The sequence below is a fragment of the Phyllopteryx taeniolatus genome, chromosome 3 (genome assembly GCF_024500385.1).
Source record: "Phyllopteryx taeniolatus isolate TA_2022b chromosome 3, UOR_Ptae_1.2, whole genome shotgun sequence".
Lineage (NCBI taxonomy): Eukaryota > Metazoa > Chordata > Actinopteri > Syngnathiformes > Syngnathidae > Phyllopteryx > Phyllopteryx taeniolatus.
The window spans coordinates 30,492,429-30,505,647 of record NC_084504.1 but is presented as its reverse complement, the minus strand read 5'-3'; the positions used below and the strand labels follow the sequence as shown (position 1 = coordinate 30,505,647).

At 39.1% G+C, this 13,219-nt stretch overlaps 2 protein-coding genes across 2 annotated transcripts; one reads left to right on the top strand and one right to left on the bottom strand.

Moving 5' to 3' along the window:
* Positions 1-699: 699 nt before the first annotated feature.
* On the top strand, positions 700-1,518 carry zgc:153044 (uncharacterized protein LOC751678 homolog). Its single transcript, XM_061768550.1, has one exon. It carries the CDS (start codon positions 829-831, stop codon positions 1,372-1,374), a length of 546 nt encoding a protein of 181 aa, XP_061624534.1. The 5' UTR covers positions 700-828; the 3' UTR covers positions 1,375-1,518.
* A 1,049-nt stretch (positions 1,519-2,567) lies between these two features.
* Positions 2,568-10,471, bottom strand: tgoln2 (trans-golgi network protein 2). The gene is made up of 4 exons (XM_061768549.1): positions 10,288-10,471; positions 6,130-7,055; positions 3,929-4,012; positions 2,568-3,854 (listed from the first exon to the last, which is right to left on the bottom strand). The coding sequence occupies exons 1-4, from the start codon at positions 10,340-10,342 to the stop codon at positions 3,849-3,851; spliced, it is 1,071 nt and encodes a 356-aa protein (XP_061624533.1). The 5' UTR covers positions 10,343-10,471; the 3' UTR covers positions 2,568-3,848.
* Positions 10,472-13,219: the final 2,748 nt, after the last annotated feature.

Genomic DNA, 13,219 nt, shown 5'->3' with positions numbered 1-13,219 from the left:
ACTTAAGGGATTTTTTTTTTATGATTCGGTCTTGTGCCAGGCTAAAAAAAACAGCTTCTGGTATTCAAAAATTCTCCATCTAATCTGAATAAAACAAATAAATTACAAGTGTCTTTTTTGTTGTTGTTGTTACATTAGCTAATTTATCATTTTTGTTAAATTGTTTTGTTTTTCCCATGCAGGATGTGTTGTCAGTTAAGTCCTTTATTATCGTGTCAGAAGTTATCTTACAGGAAATCTGTTCATCTAGTGATTTTTTTTTTTTTAATATCTTCTCAGTGCGTGCAGTACCCAAATAAAAAATAAAAAATAAATATAGAGGATATATTTTCCTGTCCGGAGAAGTTTTTTTGTGTGTGTGTGTGTCAATTTAGGAAAACACATATTGGCTCTTACTGACGATACAAATGTATTTCTACTTTTTTACTTTAACTTTAGGCTACGTTAGGTACATATAGGCTTACGTTTACAAGTGGCCTATATGTACTTTTACTTCAGTAAAGGAGTTGAATCAGCTAGTCTACTTTTATCAAAGTCTTTTTTTTTTTAAACACAAGTATCACTTCGACTTAGAGAGTGTGAGTACTTTTACCACCTCTGGAATTTACCATTAACTGAAAGAAAGAAAAATGCCTTAAACTATTTAACATCTCGTCCAGCTGGGGGCGACAGTGCGCCAATTTCTACAAATTTGGCTCCTCTCGGCTGTGTTACAACAGGAAGTAGCATGTAGCATAACGTTTGTTTTGTTTAGTCGCAGGTAGCATAACAGTTGGTTTGTTTTGAGGCACGTTTTACTCACATGTACGTAGCTTGACTGATTTTGTGATGCATCCACCGGTCATTGCAAGTCTCTCTGGCCTGTGTCGAGTCAGCGAGCATCTTTATGTGAGTAACGGCAAAGCGGCGAGTCGCGCTTGCCTGCTGATTGCCCACAACATCACATGCGTCATTAACGTGACGGAGAGCGGCCGCGGCCGCCCCGTTCTTCACGGTGTGGAGTACATCCACATTCCCCTGTCCGACTCACCGTCCACTCCCCTCGGCGACCACTTCGACGAGGTGGCTGATCAAATCCAGCACGTAGCGCGGCATGGCGGCCGCACGTTGGTGCACTGCAACGCGGGCGTGAGCCGCTCAGCTGCGCTCTGCATGGCTTTTCTAGTCAAGCACCACGGCGCCACCCTGGTGGAGGCCCACGCCAGGCTCAAAGCATGTCGGCCCATGGTGAGGCCCAATAACGGCTTCTGGAAGCAACTTATCCGCTACGAGGAGCAGCTTCGCGGCAGCACGACTGTCCGAATGGTGTCGTCGTCCATGGGCGAGATACCTGATATGTATGAAGAGGAGGCCAGAAATATGATGCCACTGTGACAAGCTGCTGCTGCTGCTCCTGTGTGGGGAACTCTTCAGTGTCGGGACTGACGGTCATCGTTTACTCCAGACTCATTAGCGACACTTTCAAAATATAAGAACTGCATTAAAATGTGCTTTCAAAAAAATAAAAATAAAAAAATGCTTGCCTTGGTATTGACACTTATCAATTGGGAATTTTAACATGATGCATTGAGCTGCTGCAAACCTAGAAAAATTCACTGCCTCCAAATTTATGAGTTTCCATATTTTCAAAATTTTGTCAAGAACATAACCTTGCGATAGTCATGATCATATTATGGCTTCGATATTTGTCATTTTAATGTTTTTATTACATCAACCTTGTAATGGCGGACACAGTTGGAGCCTGAATCAAAGTACCACTCTATGAGATTATGACACTGTCATCAAAAATGTGTCTCTGGATTAATTTGCATTTTGCCCATTCTGTTTTCAACCCTGGTAACAAAAAAAGCAAGTCTACTAAAGCAGATTAATCAGATCTCAAACATCAAAATTAAAACTCAGCACTAAAAAACAGTGCTGATAGATTGAATTGGACAGTTTATGTGGACAATAGTCTCGGTTTCTATTTCGTGCAATGTACTTCTTGTATGTCTTCTCTTGCGTGCTATTTATATAACATTTCCGATAGCCACAATTGCTGCTGAAATGATGCAAATTTCCCCATTGGACTAATAGTGATATCACAAATATTTTATTATATACCTTTAACCTGCCCACATTCTTAAGTGGTGTGTGCAGTGTGGTACTAATTAATTTCGGGTTTAGATCCTGTGTGGGTGTACATTATTTTACATTTATATCTATAAACATGTATTAATTGGCCTGTTATTTTGTTGACTCGCCACAAAAACGCAGTTCCAGCCAGACCTATGTGACAAGTGTTCTGTATCACCAAATTACTTTCATCGATGTTTTGCGACTGCAAACGACAGCTTGGCAATTATCGTGTCTTATTATTCTGTAACATTTGGCAGCTCGCATTTGGTTTCTGCTTTGTCCGATTATCAGTTGTAAAGGCTGAATTGTTCAGAAGGTTGTGCAACTGTTTCAAGTGCTCTCAATTCATTGCAGAAATAACCACAACCTACTTTTATGATCATGCTTTCCTTTGTGAGGTACTATGATGTGGGTGACAGGGGGGGGGGGGAAACTCCATACTCCATCACTTTAAAGTACTCAAAACCAATTTATTTCATCATACAGACAGCAAGATGTTCCAAATATTTTGGCCAGATAACAGTAATCACACAGATTAGAATTTTTCTTCATAAATTATGACCACTGCCATTGAGAAAGTATTCCTTTCAATACATCAATGTCAAATTGAATACAATACAGTGAAGCACTTTATTTGGCAGACAAGTTTAAAAAAAAAAAAAAAAACTTTAATTATTCCCCGTCATTCATATGTTTTTTGGTGCTACCACCTTTGAAGGATTGCATCTGTCAATAATTAATCAGTTAAATTTCACTCTAAGTAGCAAGTAGAAAAGGTCCAAAACTGATTTACTGTCCTGAGTAAACAGGGTGATAATTTAGATATATTTAATTTGGATTTAATTTAAAATGTACAAAGCAATGCGGCACAACACATTTATATCACAATTATTATTAGTCTGGAGAAACACTGACATTTACATTTGTGGCAAACAGAGTGGTTAAGCATCATCCACTACGGAACCAATTCAAACATTTCAGGAACTACAGTAGCTACCTTGCTTCCTCTCTCATTACCAAATTCAAATAAAAGAACAAAAAGGCATAGCACAAACTCTCATCTACTAAATCTGATTCGACAAAACGTTGCCTGAAGGTGGGCTTTATCATGGTCACAGGTGTCTTGCTGGTTCTTTGCGCTATAAATGATAGTACGGCAAACTTTCTAATTCACTTTCAGCATGAACAATATATATATATATATATATATATATATATATATATTCCCAAATGTTTTCAATTACTCCTATTGGATAATTTTTGGATTCATTCTTGGGAATCAAATGCTATAATAAATAGAGGCGCAAACATGGACATTTTAATAGATGGAGGTAGCTACAGACCTTAAATAAAATGTTTTACTTTTACAAGGAGTCATAATGGCTTATTTGGCTCACAGTGCAATCATAGCTGTACAAACAAAGCCAAAAAATTACATGGAAAAGAAACAAAAGCTTTCATCTGCTACTGAACTATATCCTGAGTCGTGGCCTCTCATAATTATAAAGTGGAATAAAGACAGGTGCAAAAACAGCATGCGTGTTTAACTGTCACTGCGTTTGACTCGATCTGACAATAAGGCAACAGTGTCATCTGCATAGTCATGCAATAAGCATCCATCTACAGAACAGAACAAACGTCCACACGAGCCAAAAAGCATGTCAGCTCAAATGCTCACTTCCTCTGATGCCGTCCCACGGCGCTTTCAGTCTCAAGGCTACAGCATCCGATTACAACTGGGGGGGGGGGATATTCTTTCATCAAATTCAAACCAAAATAGGAAAATGTAAATATTAAAAAATAAACTTACATGCTGTTCCAACTTTTGGTACTCTGTGGATTTTGGTCGACGAGAAGATCTTGATCTTTTTCCTTCCAAAACAAAGGCAATTATCTGAAAATAGGAAAACATACAGGCATTGGATGAAATGTGAGAGGTTGGGAGACAAAAAAACAGCTTCATGTTTTTGCTGTGTGAACTCACAACTGTGTAATGTAAAAACATTTAGTCAATACTGTATTTAGTCAATACATTCTCAACTTAGTACTTTTGTGTCAAACAGAAAAGGACATTTAAAAGTTCTAAATGATTTGGCATGTGCTATTTTCCTAAATTGTCTATTCAATTTACACCCTTTTTTTTTATCACCAATGACAATTGAATGATCCAGATTTCATTGAACAAAACCACCACAATGAGAAGAGCATGACAATGATAATACAATTACTCAAAATACACTGCAGTTAAAAAATAAAACATGTTTTAAGACTCAGAAATAAATGTCCTTTTTTTTTTTTTTTTTTTTTAATTTTTGCATTATGATCAAGAATCCCTTTGTGAGATCACCTTAATAAGTCTCATCCATTGAAATTATAAGTCCAGGAATGGGATCTCTGCCTCGATCTCACTTGAGTAACCTCGCAGTTCCTGTTTGGAGGAGTACGACCATCCATTCTCATACATCTTCCTTTTAAAGACGCCCCACAGGCTCCCGACGGGTTACGGTCAGGCGATGATGGTTAGGGTTTGGGTCTCTCTTTTTACCCATCGCATCTAAAGGGCCAGTTGTTTATTTTGGAGTGTAGGAACGCAAATTTTTTTACACCATGGCAGGAAATGGTCAGCTAGAATATACATATTTGGCAGACGTCATTTTGCCACCCTTAGGCACCTAAAGGGGCCTAACGTCTCACTGCCCATTATTCCAGGCCAAAAAATAAATAAATCACTGTCTGCCTTGTTGGGACATGGTGGCCATCCACCAACCCTTCAGAGCGCCACAGTGCGAGTTGAATTTCCCCTGGAGGGACCTATGATGAGTGCAATCATCATCATCATCTATTATTATTATTATTGAGCAAAGAGGTTCTTGGGAGAAACTTGTTTTCTGAGACGGGAGAATGGAGCTTCAGGACACAAAGCAGGGAAACAAGTCCTGAATGTCGACAATATTCATGACAGCCCATAGGTAAATATTCTTTACTTTCACCTATGTAATTATATTTATCATTCTGCCCAATCTTTGAATGTTAGGCACAGAAAGACCAAACAGCGCTAAAGTCTTGAAGCTCAGTTTACCACCCTTGACAAGCGGAACGAGCTCATTTTCTTTGTGCTAATAAAACAACAGTTCTATGCTTCACTGTGTTTTGTCCTGATCTTAGAATTTATGTTGTATCTGCAAATAGGTTGCATGGCGTTTGCCTGATGGTACCAAACAAGCAAACAAAAGTGAAGAACCAATCTAAAAACGTCTGGCCTGTTCATTGATCTGAGGGCCAACTACAGCTAAAACCCGTCCTCTAAGAGAAGATTCATCGAAAAGAAGTTTGCTCGATGCGCCGAGTGAAGAATCTTCCCCTCCACAGCACAGGGCCTACATCTGCAACCTACGTTGAGGCACAGGCAAAATTGTGAACTTCAAGACTCAAAACATAAATTGACACAGGTCAAATTTCTATTTGTTCAATATTATGTGTTGTGTAAGTTTCAAAATACCTCCATGCATGTATTTATGCCAATGTACTTTGATGTCAAAGCGTGTCAGATGGATATTTAGAGGGCGTGTGGCGCGTATTTTTAGAGGTTACGTTTGCTGTTTTATCCAGGTGTTCAGTTTGTGTTCTATTGTTTCCCGTAAAATGCTTTGGGACTGCTACATTGCATGAAAACTAACTTGGTTAATAATGTGGAACAACCTCGTGTTTTTTTTTTTTTTCTTAATTAGGCACAGCTGGGAAACCAATGTAAACTGATTTTTGTGCTCTAAATAGGAGAAATGACATGCAAAAATCTTCCACAGAAAAGCTATAAACTCTAAAATTTGATTTTAATTTTAATCCTATATGAATAATAAATATTCAAATCAACTGTTGTCAAAATATTCAAGTGCAGTGTTACAAGAAAAACATGGCTCCAGATAGTTGATACAGATGTGATCATTGCAGCTGTGAATCAGCAAATAGAAAAACATTAACGAGAACTCCATTTTTCACAGGCCACGTACGTACCTTGCGCTTGTTGTGGTACGCGATGTAAAGCACTGCGACCACCACTGCTGTCGACACAAGGTATGCAAAGAAATGACTGCTTTCCACCTCGTCACTTCCACCAGGTCCCCCATACTGACGGTTGCCTCCCGTTTTTCGATTTGGCCCTTCCTCTCCGCCCAATTTGGCCTCACTGTCTTCCAGTTCTTCCACTTTTGCCTCTCCTGGTTTCACCTCCTCGCCATCTGATTTCTCCTTTGCAGGCATTCCTTCAGGTTTCTGCTCGTTTGATGGCTCTCCTCCTGGTTTTTCCTCTTTTGCAGGCTCTCCTCCTGGTTTTTCCTCTTTTGCAGGTTCTCCTTTTGGTTTCTCCTCTTTTTCAGGCTCTTCTGATTTTTCCTTTTTAGGCTCTCCTGTTTTCTCCTCTTTTGCCAACTCTGCTGATTTCTCTTCCTTAGGAAGCTCTCCTTCAGATTTCTCTTTCTCTGCAGGTTCCTCTGATTTTACCTCCTTAGATGGCTCTCCACCGTTTTTTGCCTTCTGTGCAGGCTCCACTTCAGGTTTTGCCTCAGTTGTTCCCTCTGATTTTGCAGGTTCTCTTTCAGATTTGGCATCCTTGTCCGGCTCTTCTCTTGATTTTCCCTCCTTAGTTGAGTCACCTGACTTTGTCTCTGGATTCCCCTGAGCTATTTTGCTATTGGGAACCTCTGGCGAAGCTTTCACATCCCCCATTGCTTCTTTAGCCTCCTGCTCTTTTGCCGTTAAATCCTTATTCACCTTCTCCTCTGTCTTTTTCTGTATCGGAGACATAGGCTCAATTTTTAAATCTGAATCTTTCTGGTCCTTCTTTTCTTCAAGGACATTTTCAGGGGGTTCAGGTCTGACATTTTGATGATTGTTTGATGCTACTGTTTCATCTTCACCCACATTTGAAAGTGCTGGGGCCCCTAAAAAAATTAATACAATTATTTTTTTCCCCTTCAAAACCCAACATGCACCCTATTCAAGACTTTCATACAAAATGACTCCAACCGTCAAAATGTCTTCACGCCACTGCTGCTTGCTTTGTTTGCTTTGTGTGTGTGTGTGTTTGTGTTCAGGTAGACTGTGGCCTTCATCCATACAAAGCGAATCAAACACAACCCGCCCCCACAGGGCAGGCCAGGAGGCAAACTGATTCCGCTGACTTGATGAATCGATATTGTTATAAAGGGACTATTGCGATGCATTGAATAATCCAAATTTCTCCTCACCCCTAGTCACTACTTTTGCATTTTCTGCACTGTCAATTTGAAATAATGCCTTGTTTCTGAAGTACAGATTTTTAAAAATAAATATTTTAAAATCCGATTCATCGATTAATCTACAAAATAATCAACAGAAATTAGAATTAGGGTTGGAACTAACGATATTTATTATGAATAATAAATTATATTCCTCAATGTGAAGACAGAGACCATGTTAATAATTTCTCACAATAACTATCAACAATGATTTAACATCGTAGGAAATGGATACATTTTCTATAAATCTCTGCAAGTGTTTACATTTTTAGGTGGCCACTTCTACATTACTAGGAAATCACAATGCCCCATCATTGGTGAGTTAGTTTTAGAACAGGCCAACGGGTTAGTGATGTGGTCCTTGGGGATGACCTGCTTCCTGCGAGCACCATGTTGGTGACCCTTGATTTATGGATTATGTCTTTAAATTACAAAATGTATACAGCATCATATGGTGACAGCGGTCTGAATGGATTTAAACTGTTTGCTAGATATATTGAGGCTGCCTCAGTGGAAGCTTTCACTCTTGAGTGTCATCTACATTTTGTGGTTATAATCTGCCCTTTTCTTTCCTATTGTGTGTCTCATCAAATGTTCCGTGTTTCGTTCATTCCTTCCTGCTCAGGTTTGTTACGCCACGTTGTTGTTTTTTTTCCCTCAGTCTTTTGACTGATAATGACTTTGTCTTTGTTGTGAGTTGAAATGTTCTTTAACAGGACTTCCTTGGGCTGATGATACATTTAATGTGTTCTGGTTTGACAACTTTCAGTAATCACCTGTTGCCTCCTGGTATTAAATCACACCCAGTGATCATTATCACAACTTGTGACCCGACATGCTACATGAAAATTAAAGTAAATATTTAATTGGTATGTACTACACAATATGGTCCAAAAGCTATAGCTTGTTTTTTTTGTGTTTTTTTTTTTTTTTTTTTGAGGGGGGGTTGTTTATGACTGAACAGCAATATATAGCGATCCTGGTATTTTCTTTCTTCTAAAAGTTGAAAATTGTTCTAATTTAAATCAAAACATTTGGATTGATTACCACATCATAAAGGATCGGGATATCTAAGGTATATCATAAGGTATGAATTACACACAGGCTCAATTGCAACTTTGATGTCGCGCATGTCGGTATCTTAGAAGATGGTAGCACCCTTAAGCATGCTCATGGAAATTCTTATTTGTTTATACAAACAATGTATGTGTGTCCATCCGACGATCAATGCCAGCGAAGTATAGTGACAACCAGGCAGGAAAATTTAATTCTTAAGACTTTACACTGATTTTATCGCCCTTATCAGTATCGGCCGATAATTAGCATTTTATGCTGATCGGCTTGTCATAATTCGGCGATCCCGTCAATCACATCATTGATCGGCTCCGCAAAAAAGACATTTACTCCGCGTTGCCATCGTGCACAGTCTATTTGAATCCAAAAGCTAATTTATTTTTAGCCTTGTCACGTGGCTTTTGGCGTAGTCCTGTAAATATCTGACGGCCAATAAAGTTAGTTTAAAAAAAAAAAAAAAAAAACATGTCAGCTGTGTGGAACGGACAAGACGCCTGAGACAGACAACACGTAATGCCCGGATCAGACAACAAGACAAATTTGCTCTTTCACGCAATAAATATTCTGATACCACCGTATCCCGTATTTTACGATCACTGGGCTTCATCGTGTCAACGCAAACGGATACACTCGTTACCATGGCGACGACAACAATAATGGATCGCAAAAACAAAAGGGGAAAAACGTGTGTTGGTGGACACCGGTGCTCAGGAGAGGACGTTCGTTTAAGGCTTGCTTGAGGTATGTTCACGTACTTTTAATACGATACGGCTCGCAAGCAGGCAACATAACTTTATGTAGCCTAGCAAGCTACTGCTAGCACGAACTGTTGGACGTAAACATGCTGCTGTTCTGTCCAATCATTCGGTGTGGGTGAAGTAATTTAATTAAAAATTAAGTAATTTAATTATAGTAAATTAGCACCCATTATTTCTGTCATGTTGTAATGTTGGTTGGTTTGACCTGACTGATTAGAATACACGATCTGACTAGAGCAGTGATTTCCAACCTTTATGGAGCCAAGGAACATATTTTACACTTGAAAAATCTCACGGAACACCAACAAACAAAAATGTCACAAAAAGTGGATACATTAATTACTGTATTTACTTCCTGCCATCGAGTAGAATACCATTAATTCTGTGACCATGCCTCACCGGCATAAATAGAGGAACCAAGATACATTCTTTATTGTAAATATAATTTTTTTGACCAATTAAGTACACGAGTATATGCAGTAAATGAACAGGTCATTTAAATAGACACATTCCTCCATCATGTGATCGGATCGGTTATCGATATTTTAAACTCGCTGATCGGCCCCAAAAATCCTGATCGTGTCAAGCCTAGAAATTCTCTTCCACTTCCACACATCATTTCAGTAGAAAACATTTTGTTGGGTGGTGTGCCATAAGACGTTTTTCAAATATAAAATATGTGCCGTGGCTTGATGAAGATTGGGGAACCACTTGACTGTCTCCATAAACAAGACATTGCAGACACATCCTGTAGCCTGAAAAACAGCTCAATGTAAATACTTTTGAGTTTCTAGGTTCTGAGAAGAATTCACAATAAACTTAATAAGTAATGTTGTCTTTGTTACTTCTGTGTGATCATTATTAACGTTTATTATTTAGCTCGTTATTATCGTGTTTAAAAGCAAAGCCATGGCCGTGATTTGATCAATATTGATTCCCCGAAAACTATCAAAAGACATTGGCTATTTCAAAGCCACTTTACTGTCCTGGCCCGTTTCCTATCAGGTTTCAATCGACAATACAGGCTGATTAGGACTAGGCTTAAATGTAAAAACTCCACTCACCAATTACCACGGAGGAACACGCAAGTGTAACACATGCCAGGAAAATAAACCTCATGGTGCTCGTAAAGGAAAGCAAAACCACTGCAAGTGATCTCTTGGTGTTATGCTAACGTTAAAAGCGGCGTTGACAAAATAATGTGACTGAACAAACGTCACAGCTCAAATCCGCCTCCTTCTTCCGGGTACGCAACAGCTTCTTCTTCTGTGCTGAGTTTGCTCCGCACGCACGTAAAATATTCTTTACTGACATCTACAGTCTGGAGGCAGAAGTAATGGAACAATAGTATTAAATTAGCCGCTAGATGTCACTGCTATGACGCCGTCGCCATTTTGGACGGCACCCTTGGAATTGAGGAAACCTCAGTCAATTTCTTTTTTTTTTTTTTTTTTTTTTTTTTTACGAGTCTTCGACTTGGGACAAGACGACTAGTGTTCAGTTTGCACGGGGAATGTTTTCAAGCAATTTGTGTTGTTTCAACGCTCCTCACCTTTTCCACTAATTTAACATGATAATGTGTTTCCATCCCATAGAACTTCATCCTTGAGAGAGATCCTTGATTAGCCTGCATTTTATTTACTGCAGTGTTTCCTGTCTTCGGGTCATGGTTGTCAGGAGCCACTTCTTTGAGGACGTCCTTACAGTTTTGGAGAGCAGAGACTTTTGTGCGAGAAAAGCAAAGCAAAGCAAATTTATTTATATAGCGCATTTCATACACATGGTAACTCAATGTGCTTTACATGATTAAAAGCATTTAAAAACAAAGAAAAAAACAGCCTATAAAGATTTAAAACAAAGAGGAAACAAAATAAAATAAAAATACAATTATAACAGCATACAGTGCAAGAAATATCATGTAAAAAGTGGAAATGCTCTAAAAAGCATGGGAAAAAAATAAGAGTTTTATCCCACACTTAAAAACATGCGCACTTGGGCTGTCGCTTCTGTTGGCAACATATTCCATTTGTGTGCAGCATAATAGCTAAATGCTGCTTCACCATGTTTGCTTTGGACTCTGTGCTCCACTATTTGACCTGAGTCTGTCGATCTCAGAGACCTACTCGGTTTATATTCCATTAGCATTTCATGTGTTCAGGACTTAAACCGTTCTATTCTAAAGCTGACTGGAAGCCAGTTTAAAGACTTTAGAATTGGAGTAATATGCTCTGACCTCTTTGTTCTAGTCAGAACCCGAGCCGCAGCATTCTGAATGAGCTGCAGCTGTTTAATGCTCTTTTTAGGGAGTCCAGTCAGAAGACCATTACAATAGTCAAGTCTACTTGAGATAAAAGCATGGATGAGCTTCTCCTGGTCTGCTTGACACATGCAAGCCTTCACTCTGGATATGTTCTTCAGATGGTAGAAGGCAGTTTTAGTAATTGATTTGATATGACTGTTGAAAGTCAGGTCGGAATCTATCAGAACACCGAGGTTCCAAACGTGGTCTTTGGTTTTTAAATAGAGTGACTCCAGGTATTTTCAGCAATTCTCTTTTCTTTATTGCCAAAAACAATTATCTCAGTTTTGTTGTGGTTTAATTGAAGAAAAGTTTGACTCATCCAGATATTTTTCTGTTTTAGACAGTGACACAACACCTCAATTGAACTGTAGTCATCTGGAGACACTGCTAGATAGAACTGTGTGTCATCTGCATAGCTATGATAGTCAAAATTAAAGTTCTGAAGAATTTGACCCAAGGGTAGCATATACAGGTTGAACAGGAGGGGTCCAAGAACTGACCCTTGAGGGACCCCATAGGTCAGGGGTGTCAAACTAATTTTTGTCACGGGCCATATTGTAGTTACGGTTTCCCTCAGAGGGCCGTTATGACTGTGAAACCATAAAAATATTTAATGGCCTCATCATATTTACACATGAAATTTATGAACTAGTTTTGGAATCAGAAATCAAGGGTAATGGGTTTTTCAACTTTTGTTCATGTTTGGTAACACAAAAATGCTTGCAGTAGCGCAACATTATCATTTATGATATATGTCTATTTGAAATTTCGATGCAGATTTGAACAAGAATCATGGAAGTTGACACACATGATTTGACTTCACGGGCCACATAAAATCAAGTGGCGGGCCGGATCTGGCCCCCGAGCCTTGAGTTTGACACCAGTGCCATAGGTCATTGCCAATCAATGAGATTGAGCACTTCCAATGAAAGCAGAATCCATCCCCAAAATGGCTTATTGTCCTCAAGCAAGCACATTGATAGTGTCTTCACATGCTATGCATCTGGAGAAAATCAGGTGAGTCACCAGTCTTAAAACTTTCGGCCATTAGTTTTTTTTTTACGTTTTGTAAATTTGACACACCACAGAGAAGAGTATTGTTAACAAGGCTGACAAGTTTGAGTGAATTAAAAAAAATAGCCAGTTATGCAAAATCAGGCTTCAAAATTGTGAAGAACCGAGTCATTCTGTCTATCAGCTGTCAATCAAATATGTGCCTTCTCTCCCGGCTCCACAAAATATATAATACTTCAGGGAAGATGTTTTTCTTTTCAGGATGTAGGCATAGGTTCATGGCTAACTGGACGCTGTAGTGGTAGAAATCGGCTAAGTTATTATCAGTAAGGAAGTGGCAATTGTGCCAAATAGTCACTGATGGAAAGAAGGCGCTTGGGGGCGGGGGGCGCCCACTCATGCCAGAAGCCCAAGTGCGCACTTGGGCCCGTTTTAGCCCCGCCCCAAAAATCCGTACAACAAAGATGGTGCAAAAGACTTGAACTCTATATCGCAACAATTCAATACTAAATTGTTCTCAGTCTTTGCACATTTTTCAGCACTTATCTTGAAATCTGTATTTAGAAACAAATCACAAAAAATGACTTTATAGGGTCTTGATGAGAGAGTGGATGCTCATACTGACAAATGCAAATACTGCATGTAACAATCATGTTAAAGGACTTCTGTGTGGTTCTGCG

Excerpts from the sequence above, each read along its gene's own strand:
- tgoln2 (XM_061768549.1), bottom strand. The coding sequence starts at position 10,342 with ATGAGGTTTATTTTCCTGGCATGTGTTACACTTGCGTGTTCCTCCGTG. Across the intron at positions 7,056-10,287 it reads GTGTTCCTCCGTGGTAATTG|GGGCCCCAGCACTTTCAAAT; the intron begins GTGAGTGGAGTT and ends TAATTTTTTTAG. Across the intron at positions 4,013-6,129 it reads CGTACCACAACAAGCGCAAG|ATAATTGCCTTTGTTTTGGA; the intron begins GTACGTACGTGG and ends TCCTATTTTCAG.
- zgc:153044 (XM_061768550.1), top strand. The coding sequence starts at position 829 with ATGCATCCACCGGTCATTGCAAGTCTCTCTGGCCTGTGTCGAGTCAGC.